Source organism: Anneissia japonica, unplaced genomic scaffold (genome assembly GCF_011630105.1).
Source record: "Anneissia japonica isolate Jap-2015-1 unplaced genomic scaffold, ASM1163010v1 scaffold287991_len637273_cov151, whole genome shotgun sequence".
Classification (NCBI taxonomy): Eukaryota; Metazoa; Echinodermata; class Crinoidea; order Comatulida; family Comatulidae; genus Anneissia; species Anneissia japonica.
Window position 1 is genome coordinate 63,933 of NW_022692547.1, and position 26,757 is coordinate 90,689.

Sequence of the window (26,757 nt, forward strand, 5' to 3'; positions counted from 1 at the left end):
TTGTCGCGGGCCGCAAAACATTGTCATCTGGCAGTGCACTTTGCGCACATGGAGCCTGTAGTCGGATAGGCCTATACAAAAATATACAATTTTTGTGTAGAGGTAAAACCGGAATAAAATTCAGCAATTAATTTGCTTTTTTTTGTTTGTTAAGCAGGTTTTTAAATTTCACATTCACCAATTGTGTAGTATGGTACTTGTAGTTTGCATTCAAAGGATTTTTAGTAGGAAAAAAATGTTTTGATTACTTATTTTACACTATAATTCAGCTATTAAATGCTTAATTGAATATAGTATTTGATTGGGTATTGCCATCCTATTGAAATTAATCATTGTGGACCAAAACTACTTTATGACCACGTTTCTTTTTGTCTAGCGAGTTTCGTTTTTGGAAGATTATTACATTTAGCAAATACAGTATCATTCATTCGAAAATAGGAAGCTTTCGATTTGTGCGACGACGCGACTCTAGAACGGAATCACTCATGCATGACCGTCCTACATGGCGTCCTACCTTCTCTGCATACGTAGATTTGGCCAAATTGCGTTTCAGAATCTACTCGACGAGTTGAACTTAACGTTGTAGCATGCGCAGATGACTTTTAGTGACGTTATTACGTTCTACGTCCTACCTTCGTCGTGCAACGAAAGCTCCCCTATTCATTCATGCGACACCACCATTCATCCTTCACAAACCTCTCCCAGCACAACTTTACCCGTACACTCTAATAAAATACAAGAGACAAGTGCTACATTCCAGCATCTTTACTGAAAATAAAGGTATAGTCGACAAATGCACTGTTATTCTCCTCAATATATCCTTTAAATATAAAAACCCTTACACGATTTAACTACATAACGAGTCAAGATAATCGGTCTGATGAAAATTGTATAGCGCCCTCTAACATTCACAATCTTACTGATATTTTTATCAGCGACAAAAACGCGAAGTGCGTTGCACATATTATCACGTAGTGATATGATTAAACGACATAATGTTAAACGAAACTATCGTTATGAGAATTATATATATTTGTAGTTGTACATACAGTACATCTGAAATCAGAAAGGAATGTATTTAAGAGACAATTAAAATAAAGCAGATTATATTTAACTGTGAAAATGAACCTACTCCTTGATTATTCATGGTTATGATTATTCATGAGTATCTCATTAGGTAGGTTGGCCAGTCGGAGACGATAAAATCTTGGTTAAAATTTCAATTTAACATATAGACATTACACTGAAGCAATAGAGTATATCAAAAATTAGAATAGACATTACACAAAAATTAACCACAGATGGTATGAGTTTAGTAGAAACAAGCTGCTTAATTGAATACGTATTTGATTGGGTATTGCCATCCTATTGAAATAATTGTGGACCAAAACTGCTTTATGACCACGTTTTGTCTAACGAGTTGCGTTTTTGGAAGATTATTACATTTAGCAAATACAGTATCATTCATTCTATAACAGGAAGCTTTCGATTTGTGCGACGACGCGACCACCCTAGAACGGAATCACTCATGCATGACCATCCTACATGGCGTCCTACGTTCTCTGCATACGTAGATTTGGCCAAATTGCGTTCCAGAATCTACTCGACGAGGAGACCTTAACGTTGTAGCATGCGCAGATGACTTTTACTGACGTCATTACGTTCTACGTCCTACCGTCGTCGTGCAACGAATGCTCTCTATTCATTCATGACATCACCATTCGTCCTTCACAAACCTCTCCCAGCACAACTTTACCCGTACACTCTAATAAAATACAAGAGACGAGTGTTACATTCCAGCATCTTTACTGAAAATAAAGGTATAGTCGACAAATGCACTGTTATTCTCCTCAATATATCCTTTAAATATAAAAACCCTTACACGATTTAACTACATAACGAGTCAAGATAATCGGTCTGATGAAAATTGTATAGCGCCCTCTAACATTCACAATCTTACTGATATTTTTATCAGCGACAAAAACGCGAAGTGCGTTGCACATATTATCACGTAGTGATATGATTAAACGACATAATGTTAAACGAAACTATCGTTATGAGAATTATATATATTTGTAGTTGTACATACAGTACATCTGAAATCAGAAAGGAATGTATTTAAGAGACAATTAAAATAAAGCAGATTATATTTAACTGTGAAAATGAACCTACTCCTTGATTATTCATGGTTATGATTATTCATGAGTATCTCATTAGGTAGGTTGGCCAGTCGGAGACGATAAAATCTTGGTTAAAATTTCAATTTAACATATAGACATTACACTGAAGCAATAGAGTATATCAAAAATTAGAATAGACATTACACAAAAATTAACCACAGATGGTATGAGAGAGTTGTGATGGCAATAAAAAAATACTTCTTTGAAGCACAAATCGAGATGAATTTAAATTTGAATAAATCTATCAGATAGATACGTTTTGAGTTCATTATGCACAAAAGCAAAATTAAGCTTGAGTATCAGCCTCGTGTGAAAGCTTGAGGTTCATAGCTGAGCTGCATGAACTCGTACCCAGCAGGCGGTATATAGTACTCCCTCCGTGAGGGCAACATAAATTATATTTTCTTATGAAAAAAAAAACCCTGCTGTATGCCTGTATATAATCATGTGTTTATATAAGGTAATAATGTGATGTCATTATGACCATATATAGGCATGCCACAAAGTCAAACACAATTTTGATAGTCTCCACAAAAAATTATTGTATGCCCATATATAGTCACGATGTGCCTATATATGGTCATGGTGTGATGTCATCATGACCATATTTAGGCATATCACATGTTTTTGTCAAACAAAATTTGATAGTCTGGACAGATGCATATCTTTGTTTTAAAGGCACAATGCCACCCAAACCCTAATACAAACCTATAAATTGTTAAAATAAACTAAATCATGTAATTTTTATATTCAATAAATTATTAGCTTTCAACCCAAAATTGAAAGTGAATACATTTTCTTTGCCAATCAATATACTCCTATACAATAGTCTTTGCATATATCCTGTGTGTCTGTTGTGGTTTTTTTTTTTGTTCTAAATTAGCAAATCCACAATGATAATTGTTGAGGGTTTTTCTATTTTGTTGGGGGCAGTACATTTAATATTAATTATTGTTGTTTCTGATTTAAACAAATCCTGTTTTGTTTGTACATACATATATTTTCTAAGAAGAACCGTAAATAGAACAACAACATTATTGAATAAATTCACATATCACTAGGAACAATAAGACTTATCTCAGAAAACAATAATTCACAATTAAGATACTTTGAATAACCATTGAGATAGAAGGGATATAACAGTTAAACAAAAAAAAATTCCACACAAAATATAGCCAATAGGAATCAAGTATTCTTAAGACTGTCTATAGTTAGTAGCCAATCAACCATCAGTTATGCCTTTATGTGCAGTACAGCTTAGCAGTCAGCCAATTAACTAATATTTATGGGTAATATGCCATGTCTAGACTAACAAATTTAATTTGACAAAAACATGTGATATGCTTAAATATGGTAATGACGACATCACATCAGGACCATATATAGGCACATCATGACTATATATGGGCATACAACAGTTTTTTGTGATCATGACACCACATCATGACCATATATAGGCACATCATGACTATATATGGGCATACAACAGTTTTTTTTTTCTGAAGAAAATTTGGTAATGTGGACAAACCTTTATGGCTTGGCCAACTAATCACCTAATGCTATTCATTTGAGGGTTACTGGCTTTTAACCAATCAACAAACAGTATTCTTTGCATGAAATACATATGCAGTCATGAATAAATTAATATTCAGTTTTAGATCGAACTAAAGACTGAGTTTTGATAACAAAATATTTTACTGTAAACTGTGAAGTATTCATGTACTGTCCGCCAAAAGAGTAAAAATAAATTTTGCAAATTTACAAACATTTTAATACAAAAATCCTTGATTACCAGCGAATTTATAGGCCTATGCAAAAGAATATGTAAAGGTATTACCTTATTTAACTGTCCGTAAATTGGTTGGAAAATTTTTTTCTCATTAAAATGTTTCTTTGTGAGTTAAGTTACTTAAATATAAATATACAAGTTAGATTAATCAAATATGGAATTGAATTTCCTCATGGCAGATAGTGCATCTTGAAACACATTAAAAACATTTTGTGATTACATCCTAATTTTAAGTAGTGTACAATATGTTGTTTCCTGTCGTGAACAGTTTTCAGGACTAAATGCAGACAATACTTTAAGAGGACAAAACTTCCAAATTAAAGTAATTGCAAGATAAATATTATGAAAGGTTTAACATGGTGAATACATAAACAATTATTCTTGCTTTCGGTTATAAAAATAATAACAATAAAATAAATAATTATTACAACAATAATTTACTATTTACTTTTTATAAACAATAATAAAAAAAAATTATTGATGACCTTTTTTACTCCTCTCACCTAATAACTGATAAGGGTGAGGTCAACAACAGTGCATCTCGCCAACCTTTCAATTTCAGTTGGAATTCAGTTACTGGGTGTTGATTATTTTTTTAATAGTTTTTTAAATGTTTTGTTTTCTTGAAAAAATTAAGGAAACAGGAACAGACTTCATACCTGTTCATAAACTCAGTACAACAATTGTTTACATAGCTTATTATAATATAATACCCATTATAAATAATAATGGTATCAATGTGTCGCCATGTATGATATCACCTGTGACTTCATCACATGACCAATGACATCACATGTGACATCATCAATGACATCCTCTACAATATCATTTGTGATACCATTTATAAAAAGAATGAAATATTTGACATGATCTGTGACCATAGCCTTTTGTCTATATTTAACAGCATATAATTTTGAAAAATTTCTGCGTTACTCTTTTCTGCCAACGCCCCTTAGACAAAAGATTGTTCTGCCTATTTAAACGTTCACTCAGATGAACTCACAAGTCCCTGTCTTCAAGGTATCTATACTCAAATGTGAAGCCTTCTTTCTTGCGTTGTCCCCATTTCTCATAGTCAAAGTAGATATATGTTCCCTGCAAAATAAGTACAGTAGTATCAAGGCTCATATATGTAACAATATGCAAGTCTTAAGCCTCATTTGCATAAAGTCGTTTGCACAATTTCAATGTAATCATTACGCAACGGACCTCTCCAAGTGCCAATCAAACTTAACAACTGACCAATTAGAACTGGCCTGGAATACACACGTGTCCTACGAACAGAACACACGTTGTCCCACAAACACACGTGGGTGCGTATGCTTTTACGCTGTCGATTTATGGGACCTTAGCAAAAATAAGCAAAGGGTGACGATTAGCGGGATGGTCCATTGGGAAGGCTCCGCGATTAGACTGAACAATCAGCGTCAGCAAATACTGTTGGCTTTAGTGTGTAACCAATTTATGGTAACCAGGCTTTAGCGTAGCATATGAAAGGCTTGAAGTTTTTCACATCTTTACACTAGTCACTAAATAAAGTATGTTATATACATGAATGGATGGATTATTCTGTGTATAAACACCAAGGATAACCCACGGAAGTCTGAAGATGTACTCTCAGTGGGGAGTTAGTCTTCAGACTTCACGCTTTTCCAAAGCGAAAAGCGTGTACTGCATTCTTTACATGACACATGGGCCATAATGCACACAGGTCCAATGGCTTAAGCATCTCATCTGAAAGACGGTGCGCTTTCTTACATTTCGGCCCTCCAGCTGAAATACAAGGAGAGCTGCGATGGGAAGGGAAATTGAAAGAGATTTCCACGGTTCAGCGCGCACAGTGGCTACCAGCATTTTAGCCAACTGAGCTAAGCTGCTCTCATATACTCAAGCTTCCTAATGTAGTAATCAGTGCATTGTTATTGGTTAAGTTAAGTGTTATTATGGTTGGCGCCTTACCTGCTCGTATTCATCAGTTATTGTTTTTGGCTCTTCATGCCTTTGGAACCACATCATGTACTTTGTATGAAATCGCCAACTTTGCTTCTTTAATGCTTTTGCAGCTAAATACTGTGCTTTGGTTCCCTGGTGTAAACAAAACATGAATATTCATCAATTAAGATTTAAATACTTATATAAATATTCATTACCTATGACAGGCAAAAAATAAGAATATTGAAATAAATATCCATTAATTAAGATAGGCAAGAAATATGAATACTGTATATAAACTACTATAACTGAACATCAAAGCAAATCAGAATAGTATTAGTATAAAGATCCCTGGTTCTGAATTAATTTGTTTAAAGGGCCAAATGAGTTGAGCTAACGTGCCAAAGATAATATCAGAGTCATGAAGCAACTCGTTATGATGTCTTTGGTAATTCAAATTCTTTTTTTTTGTGCTACAAAATACTGGTTACTGCAAAAAAATTAAAATTCTGTAGCTTTAAGTAAAGAATACATATATTCTGTTTGCACTATATTTGGTTTGTGTATTAGCTGATGCAGGCGAATATGGGTATATATAGCACGAATAGGAAATAGATGTGATATACATAGGCTAGAAGTGCCAGCATGTTTAAAAGAGATTTCCTGTTTTCTTTTCTTTATTTCTTAAGTGAACCTGGATGCAAACTTTTAAAATAATGTTTCTACAATGTGTCTTAAGGGTTCATCAGTATTTCAAATGCATCAAAAGCCAAATCGAGCCAAATCTGGCCTGCAGGCCACCTATTAAGAACCATGGATGTGGATCAAGATCTCTCACCTCCTGATAATAAAAAATAAAAAACAGTGCTTCAGTTGAGAGCCTTGCGTAGAAATCCAATGAATCCATATGAGGGGGCATTGCTGGACAGTGATATGTGGGCGTTGGACATGGATTTCTCGGTAAGTAGTGTCTGCAAAACAAATAGACGTCATTATAACATTACAAATATCAAAGCAAATTGTAAGAAATTTTAAAAGGAAACAGGAACAAATTTAGAGAAAGTTGTATTATTTATTTACATAGCGCATTTTTTGCAGATACAAAGCGCTTCTTTCCCTGGTCGTTGGGTGCACATGCCTGTTTCAGGTGTATAAGCCGCACACCCCTAATTAGGACGCAAAATGTCGGGTTTTTTTTGTGTCGCCTGTTCCCATAATATTAAATTTTTAATTATTTTGAAACGCTGACATTATTTATGTTCAAATAAAGAAATTTAAACTTTATCGGCCGCTTATTAAACAACAAGAAACTGGAAGTTTTGCGTCACCTGTGCAAAAACCGACCTATTTTTAAGAGCCAAACCGTTCCCATAATATTAAGTTTTTAATTATTTTGAAACGTTGACATCATTTCCGTTCAAATAAAGAAATTTAAACTATATCGGCTGCTTATTAAACAACAAGAAACTGGAAGTGCGTGTATACTTCTGGCTAACTGCAATGAAATAACGTACCCTTACTCTAGGGAAATCTTCATTTCTCGCTAGGCTGCTGCATTGAATTTTCAACATCAGTTTAGTTTAAAAAAATCTAATACAATAAATTACTAGGAATCCTAGTACACCCCTCTAGTGATTATAATTACAAATACTAGGCACACAAACTAGTCCTACCCCAGGCTAATTAACTGGGCTAACATAGACCTAACCTAGACAGACGGCGCCTGATTTTCGCTGCGGTTCGCAATCTGGAATTTTTGAGAGTAGGTTGAGGACTGGTGTATAGGTCGCACCCCTAATTTCGGGGGAAGATCAACATACTGTATATTATTTCGAGTCTTGGATGGAGGGGTAATAAAGTTCTTGTGTATACTTTAATATTTATCCAAAAATGACTAATAAATACTACAGGTATGCAAAAATTCATAACCAACAGACGTTTAGAAATTAATTGAAGTTTGCTTGTTTACAAATATTCGACAAATTTGATGACGCCAGCGTCACATCCAGGCCATTGCAAATTGCTATTGCTTTACAGGACTGTTCCGCAACCTATGGTTTGCGACCCAATGTTTGGGTCGTGGCAACAATTTGATGGGTCCAAATCAGTTCAGATCGTGGAAATACAAACAAAAACACACAAAATCAAAATTATACTAAAGAAACGCGAGTAGAAGTGTGGCATATACGTGTACTTTAGTAATGCGTGCATTATTAATAGTTTCATTTGTAGGTATGAATGACAACTTAAAGTTTTAGTCTTGTTATTTTAATGTGTTTGGCTTTCAGACAAAAATTATAACAACATTTTTACTTTCCAATAACCCAATTACTCCTCTCAGCAAATTTAAGAATTTTAAAATTAAAACATAAAACTTATTGAAAGATTTGATAACATCGTGGTTCTCTTAAAGTAATTCAAAGTAACAATACTTTCATTTTTATGATATTTATTTTGTGGGTTATATGAACAATCTTTTATGAATGAAGTGGTATTTTTTAATTGGTTGACAAAAGAAATTCAGGATATAGATTTGGCCTTCGGGGTCCGATGGGTTGCGCCTGAGTGCTTGATATTTAATTTGGGGTGTGGGCTAAAAAGTGTGTGGAACAGGCCTTTATAGCACAGGAACAAAAAATAATGTTCTTTAACACTCTGCACGCCAAACACGGAGATCTCTGTATTTGGTAAGGCAACGGTTGACCGCCGCCAAACATGGAGATCTCCGTGTTTCAGGTTCTTTTTACAGAATCCGATAGATGGGGTATCTACCAACATGTACTAACAATTTGAACACTATATTTAATCTGGTTATTTAGTATTTCACTATTTGTTTGTTTACCTTAGCGTAGAGCGGTACTGATTTACTTTCACGAAATCGCGATTATCTCAGCTTCGTTGTGCGAAATTGCGTAAATCTCCAAAAGTGAGTCATTTTCATTTTACTGTTACAGGTTTCACAGTTTGTGATTAGAAGAAGGTGGTTGGTACCATTGTAAAGTTAAAATATTTGTAGTTCTTGTAGTATTCATTACATGTCAATCTGATCACATACGCAATCTCAATGAGCTTTTGAGAAAGTGTTAAAATTTGCTAAAAAGTCTGGCGGTGGCTAATATTATTTTTTTTTCAAACCCCTGGCGGTCAGAGTGTTAAACAAGATATAAGTGAAATCTCACCTTAGGCGTTCAGAGTCTGAAGGGTGAGGAAGGTGGTGGGCAGCTGCTTCCATCATTGCCAGTTGGTAGGCGTGGTCTTTGGAAAGGGGCTGGGGTCCCAGCGGAGTGACACCCAATAGAGCTGGTATTTTAGTTTCCTGTGTCTGTGGGGAACTGATTTCTTGCCTAGGAGTACTGTCGTATATTGCTGTAACTTGAAAGGAAAATAATTACAAAATTATAAATTAATTGTTGACAAGAGCAAAGAATAAGTGTGTATCAAAATATATTCATACATTTTTTATTCATTATTTTTAAATAAATGAAATTAAAATGAAACAAATGACTTATTAGAAATTCAAGTGTGTAAAGAAAGCTGTCATGAATTTAAAGTAAAATGAATACTATCAATTAATTCTCATAGAATTCACATACAAAAAATGCGGTCCCAAATACTGAAGCTGGTAATATCACATACCTCTATTTTCTGTTGGGATTTCTGGTGGCTGAATCTGGGTATCCAGGCCAGCATTCACAACTGCCTTTTGAGCAATTGTTTTCAGTTTCATAGAATTGTCCTCCTAATAAAATATCAAAAATGTATAATAATAATAATAATAATAGTAATAATAAATAATAATAATAATAATAATAATAATGTTATATTCATATAGTGCATACTGCATATTGCCCCTATACTCTTTACACAGAAATAACATAGGCCAACAGAGAAAATACAAATAATAAAAAAATAGTAACAATAAAATAATAACAATAATAAAAATAATAATTATAATAATTATAATAAAAAAAATAATAAATATAATAATAATAATTATCTTCACCAATCAATAATTATAATCTATAATAATAAATATAATAATAATTATCTTCATAATCAATAATTATAATAAATAATAAACAATAATAATATTGGCAATAAATATATTAAGAATAACAATAACAACAAATTATGAGGCTAAACTGCTTCTACTCCTAACACACAAGATGTGTTCAAACAAAATAATATTACAGTACAAGAAATGGACAAGCATGACTAGCTTGATTTAACTTTCAAAGAAATACAACAAAAAAGGAAGTTTTACTATAAAAAAAAATTAAATTAATATTTTAATTAATATATCAAATTACAAGTACACTGACCAAATATGGGATGGAACTCTTATAAATTAAGCAGAAAATATCCAGCTACACTTACATACAGATCAACCCACCCCTCTATTTTCTAAAGTTGGATGAATAATGCTCACCTTATTTGAGATTGTAGTAGGGGGGATAGGTCCATTCATCTGAACAGCACTTGGAGGTGTGGGCATAGTAGGCATATTGTTAATAACTCTCGTTGGTTCAATGTGTGGAACTTGTGTCTGTATTGGTGGTTGTGGCTGGGGTACCGTGATTGAGTTTGAAAGCCCCGTTACTGTCATACTGTTTCCATTATCTAGGTCGAACATTTCATGCTCTATATGTTGTTCACTTAATACAAAACCTAAATAATCAAAATGGAAGAAATATAAACAATTATTATCTTTATTTAATAATTATTAAATTCCACGTGCCAAAGACAAAACTACATCATTACCATCAATATATTTGAAATTCATAAATTATATAATTATCACATCACTGCTTTAACTAATCAATTAATTGACTAATAAATTAATTGATGATGGAAATTAAATAATGATAATCATCACCATCACTGCCAACATCATCATCATTATTATTAATATATATTCTTGATAAAATAAAATAATTATTATAAAAATTAATTTCTATCAGGGATAAAAATAATACAAATAAATTAAAATCACTAATAAATTAAAAGAACTGAGGATTCTTGTTTTATTTTTACATCATAAAAGGAAACACAATCACATAAATGTCATTGCAGCAATTAAATACTTGACTTATGTTTTTATTTAGTCAGTATTTTCAAATTGGATATTTTTCCCTACTGGTAAATATAACAAGCAAATAACATTTATTTTCCTGGAACAATCCCTTACCGCAAGAAGTAAATATATAGAAGTAAATATATATATATATATTATCTACGGTTGCCTCTCTCCACCCAGGAGTACAAGTGGGTACATGGTAGGTTCGAGAAGTTTTTATTTGTATATACATATATGTTTGCCGATGCAGTTTTTAGGTATATATATATATATATATAAATAAATATAGAGTTGCTGCATAGACAGATTTGTATATATAAAATAAGAAGTCAAACAAAGTTCTGTATCTGTCACAAAGTTCTGTATCTGAGACAGATACAGAACTTTAAATATATATTTAAATTAAACCACAGATATTTCACCAAAATAAAACAACAAAGCATAACAGGACAAATAGGCACCAAAACAAAGCAGAGCCAACACATTTTGCATTAAAGCTCCATCCACACTATCTTATGTGATAAAAGTGTGACCTGCCTATATATGGCCATGATGATGTCATGGGCACGATGATGTCATATGTCACCCACATACAGGCAAATCATATGATAGTGTAAACAGAGCTTAAAGAGATATAGAGCAATAATTCATAATATGGCCAATTGATAAAACAGACAACATTTCCCTGCTTGTCTTTCTTGTAGCTTAAGATTTTCATTTAGCAGCGGTGCAATTCTTCATGAAAATTACTTATTGCGTCAGTGGTTAATTTCATATTGCTCTTTTCTGCATGTGTATTGAACATAAGTGTTACCAATATAACATTCTTGATCTAAAGAAAAAGCCACTGCCAAAAGACAAAAATACACCCCTATCCATAATTACGCTTCTGGGGCAGATGCAATGTGGGGGTGGTGAAAGTACAATCACCCCCCCCTAAATTGTATTAAGAAAAATAATTGTTGTGCTGTTGATATGAAAATATACGAAATTAAATCTAGTCACATAATTCATTCAGAGTACAACTTCCGGGCACATAGCTGTCCATATTCTCTAAATGTTCGAACCTGAGCCCCCAACCATGGTTGGACTGACATGGTGTGGACACTCATGCACCCCCCTCCCCTACCACCAAACCCTGCATCTGCCCCAGTGCTTTCACTGTGAAATACAAGTAAGATACATAGAGGAGAATGAGAATTTTGATTGGTAGTTTTTGGTCCAACATGGTCCATGTGCATGTTTAACTTAAAACACACAGCTTTACACTATTCAAAAGAGTACAGGGGATTGTCTCCTGATGTGGGGTGTTGCTGCGCTACAGCTACTCCATACAACCAGCCCAAATGTAATGTATGTCTTTTAATTGAGATTTTTTACATTAAAAATACTGATAACAAAAAGGATAGAAGAGTTGCTTTTGTGTATAATTCCTTCCATCATAAAAATACACTAAAGAATGGAAGATTCCGGATTCAAATAAAGCAACAAATGACCAATCATAACATGTTATTAAATAACCATGATTATGGGCATGTCCTACAGATTATGCTGTGTAAGGGCCACACAATATAATGGGGAGGGAGGGATTGATATAGAGGTAAGGTCCATTTATATAATATACGGTAATGTACAGCAAATAAGATTTTTACAATGTTTAAACATTAAATAATACACACTACAGATCTAATCTCCAATAAAAAAAAAAGGGGGGGGGAGAGCACAAAGTAGAATGCCAGCATGCAGCAGAATTACCAAAAAAACTGGAAGCAAATTGAACAAGTAGATAGACATACAGATGCATACAGAAAATAATCAGAAGCAAAGAACCCAATAATGCTAGCAAATACAGGCAAGAATCCAGACGCTTTATGGAGCATGCACACTACTTTCAGTGAATGCACACCAGCTTATTCTGTTCACATCTACCAAGTCTGTCTCTTATACACATCTAGATGTGTATAAGAGACAGGAGCAGGAGCGATGTTGGGGGAGACAATTATGTAATGGGTGGTCTTGGTTCTGGACAATTTTTGAAATCTGGATTCATAGGGAATTATATTAAGTCTAGAGTGGATGAAAGTGTAGTCATTGGAAGAAGCAGATGGATCGAGAACTTTCGCAAATAGGTTTTCAATACATTTTTATTTATTATTATTACTATTATTGATATTATTTGCTGTTGCTACTGCTAAAGCTGCTATTGCTGCTGCTAGTTTTATTTATTATTATAAGGCTAATCTCCAATAAAAAAAAAAGGGGGGGGGAGAGCACAAAGTAGAATGCCAGCATGCAGCAGAATTACCAAAAAAACTGGAAGCAAATTGTACAAGTAGATAGACATACAGATGCATACAGAAAATAATCAGAAGCAAAGAACCCAATGATGCTAGCAAATACAGGCAAGAATCCAGACGCTTTATGGAGCATGCACACTACTTTCAGTGAATGCACACCAGCTTATTCTGTTCACATCTACCAAGTAGTCTGGACCAACAAGAGTAAGTTTACTTTCAATTGTTATTTCAGGTTTAATGTTGAATTAACAAGCATGGCTGTTTAATTTAAAGAAGTTTGACCTATACTACATAGTTGATGTGAACACAAATTACATGGTATGTAAATTTAAATTCTGCGAACCTTGGCCCCCATTGATATCAGGCCGAGCTTGCTGCGAAGGTATGGTGTTCACGTTGGTTGAGGGAGCAGGCGAGTTCGTGGATATTTGTAACGGTTGCTGTACCAATGGTTGCGATTGTGATTGTTGGCCTACTCGGCTAGGCCCTTGCGTCCCTGAATCAATAGGACAAAGAACGCTAAGCATAGACTAGAGTAGCGTTAATATGAGCAATGGCGTATCTAAGGAGCACGCTGGGGGCACTCCTCAATAAAAAAGCTCCCCTATTAATAATGTCTGAAGTCAAATTATCACGCTCAAGTAGTTACAAATCACCTTATGCGACCAAGCGCCCTTTCACTTAATCATCGCGCCCTTACCAGCTCCCACATTCCCAGTCTCCTAGATACGCCACTGGTTTTGGAGTGGAATCAGATGTATGAAAATGTGACTACTTTTCACTATAAATTTCCTTAGAATTCTAATAAAAGTTATAGCTTATAGTATATGAGTATTGCTGTAGACAGCTACATACTAAAATCGCGAATATTATTCTTTTCTTTTTTATTATTGTATCATATAATTTAGTTTATGATTATCAAATTATGCAACAGACATTGCCATCTAAATAACTACTCTGTAATTACAATCACCTTCAATGAAATTTATTAAAAAATCCACTGTTTAACTGTCCCTTCCACCAGACAATTTCTAACAAAATATTGAATAAAGAAATGTACTCATTTTTAATCAAACAAATGGCATGGAATACATAAAATCTGTGAAGTTTACAAATTATTAGCAACACTATTATCAGAGCAAAATATTATTACCATGGTCAAAAGTATGATACACTTGAGGGCACTCTAACATTCATAGTAGAGTGCTCTTCAAAACAGGAGAATTGAGGGCTACTTTGGTAAGAAAAAATCATACTAGATTTCAAATCTACTGGTGGTATTAAAAGTACAAATTCTAACAAATCACAAAGAAGCCTGATGTCATGTGACAGGATATGATGTCATACCTTGTTGCGTATTTTGCGAACTAGCTGCAACTGAATATGCTGGTCCCACGGGTGGTTGGGCTATTGTATGAGCTGAGGAATTGCTTCAGGAGAAAAGAAAAATATGTTTGCATTAAGCACTGTCCAGGCAATCAAATTTCAATTGACAAAAACATGCCAAAGACATACCTAAATATGGTCATGATGACATCACATCATGACCATATATAGGTACACCATGACTATATATGGGCATACAACAGTTTGTTTGCCAAAAAAAAGGTAATGGTACACTAAATGCAATTTTTACTATTGAGGATATCAAATATAAAGGTGGATGTGGAAAATCCTATAAAATATCACATTTGGCTAGTGCAAAAAATAAATTAATAAAAAAATGAAAAAATTATATAATTACACAGGCATCTATCCATCAGAATGTACACAAAAGATCACACTGAATTATGACAGGAAGAAACCACCAAAAACAATTACAGCCAACTAAGTGGTTCGTATTTTGTTATAATGGCCAATTAATTCATAATTATGTCACGCACATAGCTGTCCATAAACTGCTTATAGAAACTTCGTAAAATTTGGGTCGGTCTTGCATGGCCAACACAATAATTTTTTTTTGCCTTATGGTCTCAAATATGTATTTTTCTCTGTTTTATCCTTGAATGTTTTAACTTGATAACTTTCAGAATAAATAAATAAATATATATATATATATATATATATATAAATATATATATATATATAAAAAATAATCATATATATATATATATATATATATAAAATAATAATAGTAAATGAACTTACTTATTGGCTTTACTATTGGCATTTTTGGAAGTGTTTGGAACAATGGATGTTGCCTGACTAGATGACGATGAAGATGATGACGACAATGTCCGTACTCTAGAACCGTTGTTGTTTGAATTAGATGGTGACGGTGCGTTGTTCGTTTTTGCTACTGCTTTTCTCGGTGAAGGCTACATCAAAATAAACACACAAAAAAAACAACAAATTAGAAAGCATGAAATTGTATTTTTATATTCGAGAGGCTCGAATTTGGTGTATTTTTACAAAGTAGTATACTTTATATCATACTGTATCATATCATTTATTTCGTTGATACAACATATATAATACAAAGACAAACAAGATTATAAGAGACAAATATAAGTACTTTAAAAAAGTTTAAAAAGTCATGAAAAAAAAATGTGACAGGATTGGTCAAAGTAAAAGCAAGTTCACTGTCAGGGATATAAAAATAAAATTCAAATAAGTATGCAAAATTTAAAATTTTGTAAATAAAATAAAGTAAAAAGAACATAAAAAATTCATCATAAAAGTCATTGAACATGACAGTGGGTCCATGCGACATGGTTTACAGCTAATAGAAGTGGTTGGCGCATCGGTTGTGGCTTGGGACTCCCAACCAGGCGTTTGAAACTCTCGCTGTGCAAGTCCATTGTGTCCTTGGGCAAGGCATGTTATCTACGTTTGTCTCTCTCTACACGGGAGTAGAAATGGGTACCTGGTAGGATGTTGTAGCTTTGAATGTACTAGTTTTGTGTGCTATAAGTAGAGTATGACTATGTATACTCCCCAGGGAGCAGAGAAGGTTGCACTTAGTGTGCTGGTTTGCCATTGTATGTTATCCAGTGACCAGGAGTAATAACCCTCAGCGGCTCTGATAATATTATTTGGAATTGGCGCTAATATAAATATTCAAGCATTATTACCTCACTTTCTGTTGACCTATGTCGTTTCTTTTCTTCATCCCTTTCCTTGGAATGATTGACAATTGGTGAACTTGCTATTGGTGAAGAGCTTATCTCTGCATTTGCTAAAATCTCACCATCCTCTGGTGACGTTGCCAACGTGGACAGACCATCTGTTGATAACAATGCCAACATTAAACAATAGAGAGCTTTTAATTTGTTATCTCCGTCAGTGGCGTAACGCCTATGCACTCTCGTGTGGCGGTCTGCATTCCCCCCCCCCATTAAACAATAGAGAGCTTTTAATTTGTTATCTCCGTCAGTGGCGTAACGCCTATGCACTCTCGTGTGGCGGTCTGCATTCCCCCCCCCCACCCTTAGGGGTCCCAGGTCCCCCTAATCATACGGTCCTCGATCTGAGCACCCTGACCTATAAGGGCTAAATTTATTGATACTGCACAGCATAATGTGTCCCTGACATCGACTGTAGGACTTACTGTATATCATAGTATATCTAATGGTGGATTTAAATGAAGATAAAAAGAAAGTTCTATTCAAATTTTAAGTCTTTGAGTGCTATTTCCGGCCACCTGAAAGTGCCATAATCAAAAATTTTCTTACCTCAGCCCTAAACGCCACCACTGACGTATTTTTTGTTGTTAAAAACATTTAGAATACAAGGAAAAAAACATGATTAAAACACGAGTATATCTAAAAATGGAATTGGCGAACGGGACCCTATGGGCCACAAGTGCCAGAGGTCAAAGTGCCAAAGGCCAAAGGGCCCCCGGCCCCAGTGTTGTGCCACTGATCTCCATCGAGAACCAATCCGCAGAGAAAAGCGCATATGTTTATGTATGACGTCACCAGTTTAGCCATTCCGTACCATTCAATTAGCCACCGTGCCACTATGACCGAAGCGCATGCCATTGCCATAGAAACAGGTTGTGCTGCCACCAAAGGTTTGTTTCTAGAAGGTACGCAAAACGAAATAGCGAAAGCTCACTAATTTTTTTTAACAAGAACAGTAACAAGAACAGGAAACTTTCTCTGCGTATTGGTTCTCGAACAAGATAGCAAAAGCTCTCTAGTATTACAATTCATTCTTCATTCAAGGGCTTTTTATTGATAAAACACGTAAATTACATAAAATTCAATTCTAAAAATTACAATTATTATTTAGGTATAAAAAATACAGAATACGTCAGAAATTTCACAACAATGCAATGAACATTTAAAAGTGGTTTCACCCAGTGAATTTGAATGATAGTATTTTATATATTATAATTTGTAGTGTTGCATAAAATTGTGTCCAACTATTTTTGTCTGAATTTTGGCAGTGTGATTTGATATGGAATATTTTTAATTTTATGTATTTTTTTTTTTTGGAATGTACTGTATATATTTTTTATAACATTAAATATTATATATTTTATTAATATTAATTATATCTTTGTATTTGTTATTATACTGATGGTTTATATCATATTGATTTAGTTCCCTGCCTTTAAATCAGCTGTATAATTAATAAAACTAAAAGAATAGTAATAATATTTTAATTTTACTGAGCAATTATCTAGTTTGATAAATTTCAAAGTTATCTATACTGACTTTGATTGACAGATTTTATGTTTATTTTACTAAAATCAACTTCAGAGCAGAAGAGGATTTTGTGAAGCCAATATTTGTCAGCAGATTTCTTAACAGCTGCCTCTGACTTCTGGTTGTATATCATTATAGTGATTTAGTTTACTTTAAGATGTATTGTCCCATGCTAAATACCAAAAAAATCATAAAAACATTTTTTGAAATTACAGTAACTTGCCTATTTTGAAGTAAAATAAAAGTTATCAGCTTGAACATAGAAATTAGTGTATTTACAAAATGCCTACCTATCAGTTAACAGTGAAAAATGATAGAAACACTTCCAGACTCTGGAAGTGTTTCATTATTTTTATTATAATTTTTTGGTTTAAAAATCAGGGTACACATTTTTTAAATTCAATACTTTTCATGCACAAGTTAATAATTTGTATGCTACTGCAATATGAGCAAGTTTATTTCAAAATCATTTTTTTAATGATTTTTTTACATTAGCAAGGGACAATACATCTTTAACTTAGGTACCACACCCCTTGGATTCAGCTTTGTAATTGTTATTTTTGTAGCAATAAAGAAATAATATTTTAATTTACAGCAATTATCTGGTTTGAAATTACAATGATCAAGTTTTGGAAACCAACCAAAGCAAACTGAATCTGGCTGTTACTAGCAACGTCTATTGGTTAACCTATTGAGTTTTAAGTGTAAAATTCAGTTTTAAGAACTAACATGGGACAATCGTATCCTAGCTAGAATGTGTGCAAACAGTTTTTAGATACAAATGGCAAATAATAAAGAAAATAAGAGAAAATCAATCAAAAACACTTTCAACATTTGATAACCATCACCATCATTATCATCAGAAATGCTATTACCTTCACAGCGTGTAAGCTGTGGTGCAGCCTGTAAGGTGTTGGACTTTTAATCGTGAGATTGGGAGTTTGAGACCGATGCTCTTCTCTTTGCTTGTGACCTTAGGCAAGGCGCTTTACTTACGTTTTCCTCTTTCCACCCAGGAGTATAAATGGGTACCTGGTAGAATGGTATGGCACCCAATGTTTGGGTCGTGTGCATACAAGCAGCCATGACCAGAGATACTCCACAGGGAGCAGAATGCTGAGGGTTGCACAATGTGTGAATCTGAAAACTCATTATCTAGTGACCAGGGGAATAATGATACCAGCAGCCTTGTATATCGTCTTGTCTAACCTGCGGATTGTGATTTGCGCTATATAAATTCTGGTTCTAAAAAAAAAAAAAAAAAAAAACATCCAACAGGACTACACTCTCCACTTACAGGATGGAATGATCCTTTATAATCTAAGTCATGTTTATGACGTTTTTTAGTTATGAAAAAAAAATCCTGCATTGTCAGGATATGAACCCAGGACCCTGGGATTGGAAGTCATGCACCTTAACCACCAAGCCACAGCTGCACTTCACACTTGACACAGTGAAACAGTTTAAAGTAGAAGAGTGAGCATAGGATGAGTTCTTGGTTTAATTTCAGTAGTTTAGTTAGAGTACATCCTTAATAAATAGAGTGAACTTACAATCATGTTCTTCAAATTCAAAATCATCATAAAGATATTCATTCTCAGCAAAGTCAGGATCTTGGCAGGAATCTAAGTAATATTCCAAGTCTTCTTTAATTTGTTTAACCTGAAAAAAAAAGAAGAAAAAAATCAACAATAATAAACAAAGAAAAATCAACAGTGACAAATGAACTACCAGCTGAGGCCAAAAAAAAAAAAATTCTTGTGTTAGCCATGTTTTGGGAAAATCAGAAAAAATGGGAAGGTCGGTAAGAATTTTTTTTTTTAAAGCAATAAAGTGTTTATGCATAAAAGTAGAAAATACACAGAAATACAACAAAGACCATTAAATCTATATTAAAGAGCAAAACGATCGTATAACACTGTCGCATCGCCTACCGTCGTCGCCCTTTAGTTTATAAAAAAAATATTTTTTGTTGTCAAAAAAAAAATAAATAAATAAAAAAACTAAAATGCAGAACCTCAATTTCGTATATTTTGGGTCGGTCAGGCGTGGCCAACACAATAATTTTTTTTTTCCTTTATGGCCTTATTTGCCTTGAACCTATGTTATTATTTATTTCATTTTGATAAAATAATAAAATACTATTTAGTAAATCAGGAGAAAAAATAATTTTTAATTGCGGTCTATCCATTCAAATACTGAATGATGTTACTTTGATAAAATGGTTAACTTGGGCACAGATGACCTTTTGAATAATTAACACAGTAGAACTTCTCCCTTAGGACATACTCAATAAGGCGATACTCCTATCAAGAGGACACTTTTCGGCCACGAAAAATGAAAAAAAGTATATCTTTTACCACTACAACTAACCCCTATGTAGGGGACAAAATTTTTATTACGGAGACTTGCTTTTTTGGTCCCGAAGGTTTTACCTTAATATGGGTTCTAATCGTTTAATTACAATTAAGCATTATAAAAAAATTACTCAGGTGTGGTGCATTATATTACCTTCTCTGTTTCGATGTCTGTGTTGTCCAGCATTCTCATGATCATCTCCAGCTTCTTGACATGACCATTGTGTCTTTCTATTAAGTTTTGTAATTCATTCAGGCGATCTTGTTTCTAATTACGAAGAAATCAAACAATTAATCAAAATTTATAACAATACCAGATAGGTAATTACATACGTAACATAACTGGCCAAAATAAAGACAACGTTTTGTCCGATTGTTCTTCAGATTGGCTGTACACCAATGAACATTTGGGTGCCAAAAAGTATAAATTTAGGAGTAAACATGTAAACACATGCATTTGCTAAGCTTTGACTGCAGAGCAATGACTGCACTTGAGTTAGCACTCAAAGTATTCTTATAATGTAAAGAAACATATTAACATTCAAAAATGTAGTTATGGCGGATGGAGCAAACCCAGCCTTGAAGTTTACCATCAAGTCTAATGCTAATTTCATAGCCCTCCACCCAAGTTTAATAACCCTCCTGCCCATCTCAAAATCCACTCTTACTGTACTGGGGGCATCCAGAGGCTTAAATGCCTTTCACTCTACGTAGCTTTACAGCGTTTATCTGTGCTATAACTGGTGAACGACCTCCTCCTTATATAGTGAGGCTGGTCTTCGAAAACAAAATGTAAAAAAAAAAAAATAAAACCTGCAGTGTTTTTCGTTGTAGAAGTATTCAAAAGATAATCGTGTCCGGAAAAAAGAAATCTGCTAACAAGGTGAGAGGTGGTGCTGTTTCAAAATAGACCCGATAAAATGTTGTATAGCTACAACCCTAACTTTTAATAATTGGTACAGTATATGAAAAGCAGCACCATCAATGAATAAAGCCGCATTTTCACTAAGACACGATTACGACACGATACAGATGCGCACAGTGTTGAAGAATACAAACTACGCGATGATATGTCGTCGTCGTGTCGTAATCGTGTCTAGCGTAAATGTGGCTTAACAATAATTACTTACATCTGATGGGATTTTCCTTTTCTTTGAATTGGATGTCATGGATTCCATCTCGCTTTCAAACCGATCTACTTGAATCTTGAGCGTATCTATGCATTGGGACAACCAGCCGGACACCTCCTCCCGTTCCCGCTGGACAGGGTCAATGCGTGTCGCTAGCCCAAGACCTTCTTTTGAATATGCTTTTGTTTTTGTTTCTCTTTCTACCACCTTGAACCTTTCCATTTGCTATTCATATAAAAGTAAAATATTGGTTTTTACTATAAAGTAATGTTTATGTAAAACACAAGTTTCTTTGCAAACTTGTAATGCTAAAACTTATAAAATTGTAATTGTAGACATTATTATGCCACAACAAATTATAGTTTACTGGAAATGGCACTCTCAGACTTAAATTGAATATAATTTTCCATTTTTTTTTTAAATTTGGAAAACTTACGGGATTGGGGTCCCTTAAATCCGCCAATGATAAAATATTTACTGAATATAAATTGACTGACTGGTGGATGCAGGGAAAAAAATCAACTTTCTCAATATGGTCAAAATTATGGAAGCTATTTTTGGACATAAAATTTATCATGAAAAAACTGTTATACTCCTCTTTCATAATAAAGTATATTATGTTACTAACCGTTTCTATGAGCTTGCGATTGTCCAAAAGTGTCCTCTTGTCTTTGATGTCGTTCGAAGCCACCCATGTTTTAATTTGATCACGTAACCTCTGTAAAGATACAAAAGAGAAATCATGGATGAGAAATAGGCTCTAAAATTATCGAGACATATGAGACCCACTCTAGCAAAAACAGATTTGTCTCAAAAGCGACATTATTATAGTTCATTATAACTAGAGGCCAAAAGCTAATAAGTTGTTAAATGGTCAAGCACTATAGTACTTTGATGTCCTCTTACCTGCAGCTTTTTGATTTCTTTCTTTAGCTCCCCTTCACACTTGTCCTTCTGATTACTATTAGTTGCACTTTGAACCTGAAATAAAGTTGAATGCTTTTTTAATGAGAGTACAGTTTACAAAAACAAGTTGGAAGATTTGTAGGGCGTCAATAGAATAGTGAGAATCATTGCATGATGACAGGAGAGGACAAAGGAAATAGAAAGGGGATGCCCAAAAATAACATGAAAACTAATGATTTAGCAACAAGACAGGTTTGAATGGAGGTTTTCCAGAGAGCTACAGAAGTACAATATGTGGAGAAAATACACACTATCTCAAGTTCACAAAGCAATTCAATGCATTAATTTAATTTTTGGACAATAATTAAAATTGTCTTACGATAATGTATCATGGAACTAAATTTTGTTGTACAATACCGGTATTTGTTCCTACTTTATTAAGACAATCAAGTGACTTTCACCTCATAAACAGTATAAAATACTTTACAATAAAAATAATAAAAACATCAAGAGAAAATAGAGATCACAAATGATCTGATAAGCAAAATACTGTACATCATTATTATTAATATTATTATTATTAATAACAATAAAATTTTTGTTATATTACCTTCTGCCAAATATCTTCAAATGTTTCCACTCCTTCTGATACCTTCTTTAAGCACCTTTCAATTTCACCTTAAAAATCCCAAACAATTTTTATTTAATAATAATAATTTGCAATTTGTATAGCGCCTCCCGTTGGACCAACCTCGAGACGCTTGACAACAACGGAAGGAAATGGACAAGAAAAATAACCACAAACCTAGACTAACAGCACTCTAGACGCCTAACCGAACCAAACCAACAACGCACCGTTTATCGGCAATTTAGGGCGCGAAGCCCGCCGATGCATGACTCACAGGTGCTCAAGTGATGGCGGTGTCTAGCTAAACAGTTAATGGGAAAAGGAAGAATAAATAAACAAAATAGTGGTAAAAGGTGTCTTAAAGAAATTCTGTAAAAGTGTCTTAAAGGAATTCAGCAAAATTATTTATATTATTCACCATAAATAAAACCAATTTTATTTTTGATCAAAATTTAATGATAAAAATGTTTAAAGTGTCGCTTTGAGAAACAACGACTCACAAATAAGCCCCGAGCCAAACAATTATGTTTTTGAACTACTGTAAACAAGAGTGTGGTTAAGAGAATGTCTTTATTTGACCCCATGTCATATTCGATTCTGAATTTAATTCATGTAGGCCATACTGTAAAGTATTTTTAATTGTGCGGATGATACAGTAGATCAAAATTAGATCAAATTTTCGCGGAAAATCGCTAGAAAAATACTACATGGCTATACAGTAGACCTACAGTATTAACAGATAGTTCAAGGTCTTATTAAATTTGTTTTCTCATTTTAGCTAAACAGTTAATGGGAAAAGGAAGAATAAATAAACAAAATAGTGGTAAAAAGTGTCTTAAAGAAATTCAGTAAAAGTGTCTTGAATTCAGCAAAATTATTTATATTATTCACTATAAAAAAAAACCAATTTTATTTTTAATAAAAATTTAATAAAAATGTGTTTAAGGTGTCGCTTTGAGAAAGAACGAAAGAACGAAAATCGCTAGGAAAATACAGACTTTACACGGCTATACAGTACAGTACTAATACAGTAGTTCAAGGTCTTATTAAATTTGTTTTCTCATTCTAGCTAAACAGCTAATGAGAAAAGAAAGAATAAACAAATAAAATAGTGGTAAAAAGTGTCTTAAAGAAATTCAGTATGTGTCTTGAAGGAATTCAGCAAAATTATTTATATTATTCACTATTCATTTTTCTCATTTTCCAAAACAAAGTGGACAGATATTGATATGGCCAAATAACATTTAAATCTGCTGCCTTGCTTCCTTGAAACAAATTACCTTCATGACATTTAAATCTCAACCCAAAAATTCATCTCTTTACCAGCTTGCCTTATAATCTTAACACACTGTACACTGCACCTTTGGTCATTTTTCTTGGAATTGGCACATTACAAGTTTTTTATTCATTAGTCGAGACTTTTTTAATAACTTGTTTCACGAACTTATTTTTTTCAAATCGTACTGTAAGAGGACGAAAAAAAAAAAAAAAATAAATTCTGTGTTATTATTTAGTAAATAGTTTTGCCAAAAACATGCAGACGGAGGAGAAAATAAAAATAAAATTTTATTGGTGAATGTAAAAAAAAAAATCAGTTTTAATGGGATGATTAAATACTTTAAATTATATAATTTAGGAAGAAATACACATATTCTATTTTTAGAGATTTTAAAGCTGCAGTGGGTGTAATAAAAATTTTTAAAAGCCATTTTTTCCCCCTGAAATTTACTTAATTTTGTGGCTAATTGGCCAAAAATAAAATTTTAGTTTTATACGAAATCATCATTATTGGCAGGACGTGGGTTCCCTAAACCAGGGTATATAAAAAGTTTCATCTTAAACTTAATTTTGGTGTGAAGAATATATTCCTTGCGCAGATCATGTTTTACTGTACAGTCTGGCATGTAGGTTGTTTTCATATAATCTTTCATAAAATAAAGCAATCACCAATGCCTTTCATTTCCCATACAGTATTTTCATTTAAGTAGGTCGCTTTCATAAAATTTTCCATAAAATAAAGCGATCATCAAAGCCTGTGATTCTCTGTATATTTTTTGCGTGGGGAGCCGGTGGTATACTTGCTGCCAAATCGTGGAACACTGATGTAGCTTTATGTTTATCAAGTAATGCAAGTTGGCCACCAGGATTCATCTTGGCGATACCATTCAAAAAGTGGGTGGTATGAAATGTGTGTTGGGTATTATATTGTGTGTAAAGGCCAACTCAGACAGCATCGGCCGACGCAGCCCGACCCGATTTATCGTCGGGGACAGACAGTCTTAAGCCGTCGTGAGAAATATTAAACATGTTTAATATTCTAAGACGTGACTGCCCCCGACGCACACCATCGCGTCTGCGTTTAACTCACGCAGACGCGACAACAAATCGCGTCGGGCTGCATCGTACAACGCTGTCTGAGTTGGCCTTAAGTGTCTACAGTAGGTAGTGTAATGTATCTATGCATATTTTAATGTTTTATTTCAGTTATAATTATTAATCATTATGTCTATAATAATTATGTGTCTGTGTAGGCCTATTTTAGTATTAGGTATTATTTATTGATTATTATGTCTAATTTTATGTGTCTGTGTTGGCCTAAGTGTTTTAGTGTATTATTTCAGTATTATTTATTGGTTATTTGTTGTGTATTTATGTGTCTCTGTCACCCTATTTATTCAGTTATATAATATGTCACTTATTTTTTGATTATTATATATGTCTGTATACATTGTAGACCTATCTTGAAAATTATAAATGAAATGATACGGTAATGCAAAAATAAGTAAAGATACTGTATGTTTAATTCATTTTAAATAGCACTAAATTTAATTTTAAGCTTTTATTTATATATATATATTGTTTATAATGTAATTGTTGTCAATTGTATTTTATTTAAATATGTTTAGTATTTTTTAATCTGTTGTACCCAGGCCCAAAGTCAGACCAGTCTACTTGACTCGCAGTCATAATCACATAATTAGACATAATTATTAATTATAACTAAAATTAAACACTGAAATCAGGGCCTACGCAGACACATAATTACACATACAACAGCCAAGAAATAATATTAAATAATAAACGGCACATATACATGCTACTTGACCCGCTTATATGCATTGCAAACAGTGCAAGCATTCTACAGAGTTCTCTCTAAACTCTGTAAATTTAGAGTTGCATGACATGTGAACATTCAATTCTAATGAAAGTAAAGAACATTGGAATATTTATTTTTAAGTTTTATTTCTTCCACAAAGAAACTTCATACATAAAAAAAAAAACAATATCAGAACATTATCATCATATGATTGGTTTAAAATGATTCAAAATATCATGTAACATGGAAAACAGTATAATCTTTCACAAACAAATCACACTATCACTAAGCTAGGCCTAACCAAGCACAGGCCTGGGTAAGCACAAAACATCACTGGGCTAGGCTAGGCTAGGCCTAGGCTTACTATACTAACCACATAGGGCCTAGGCCTGGCCTAGCTAGCCTGGGGGCCTAGGCTTCATGGTACCAGACTATTGAAACTAATGAAATGGCCGTATATCCTACCTTGTAACTTCCTCTTATCACCCATTATGCCATGTACGATATTAGAATATAAGGCCTCCTTGGTTCCCGGCACTTGTTAAACAAACAAGTGAATAAATGAATTAACGTTTAACGTTTTGTTCTGCCACATAAAAATATTAGAATTTACAGAAAAATTAGTGGAGCATCACAACGACCATCGTTGTATTCATCCGCCGATGAATTGTTCTCAAATTTTGCTATTATTTGCATACGGGTAACTTTT

The 26,757-nt window shown here is 33.6% G+C and overlaps 1 protein-coding gene across 2 annotated transcripts; it reads right to left on the bottom strand.

Annotated features, from left to right (window-relative positions):
* Nucleotides 1-1,789: 1,789 nt before the first annotated feature.
* Nucleotides 1,790-26,692, bottom strand: LOC117100330 (CCR4-NOT transcription complex subunit 3-like). Of its 2 annotated transcripts, XM_033239979.1 has the most exons (17): nt 26,514-26,692; nt 22,934-23,001; nt 22,324-22,398; nt 22,046-22,135; nt 21,418-21,642; nt 20,442-20,555; nt 19,484-19,592; nt 16,350-16,501; nt 15,424-15,593; nt 14,623-14,705; nt 13,619-13,771; nt 10,331-10,569; nt 9,538-9,640; nt 9,081-9,273; nt 6,740-6,872; nt 5,929-6,054; nt 1,790-5,064 (listed from the first exon to the last, which is right to left on the bottom strand). In XM_033239979.1, exons 1-17 carry the CDS (start codon nt 26,536-26,538, stop codon nt 4,969-4,971), a joined length of 2,154 nt encoding a protein of 717 aa, XP_033095870.1. In that variant the 5' UTR covers nt 26,539-26,692; the 3' UTR covers nt 1,790-4,968. The 2 variants fall into 2 exon arrangements, with proteins under 2 accessions (XP_033095870.1, XP_033095871.1); XM_033239980.1 differs by lacking the exon at nt 13,619-13,771 and having other exon boundaries at nt 26,514-26,690.
* Nucleotides 26,693-26,757: the final 65 nt, after the last annotated feature.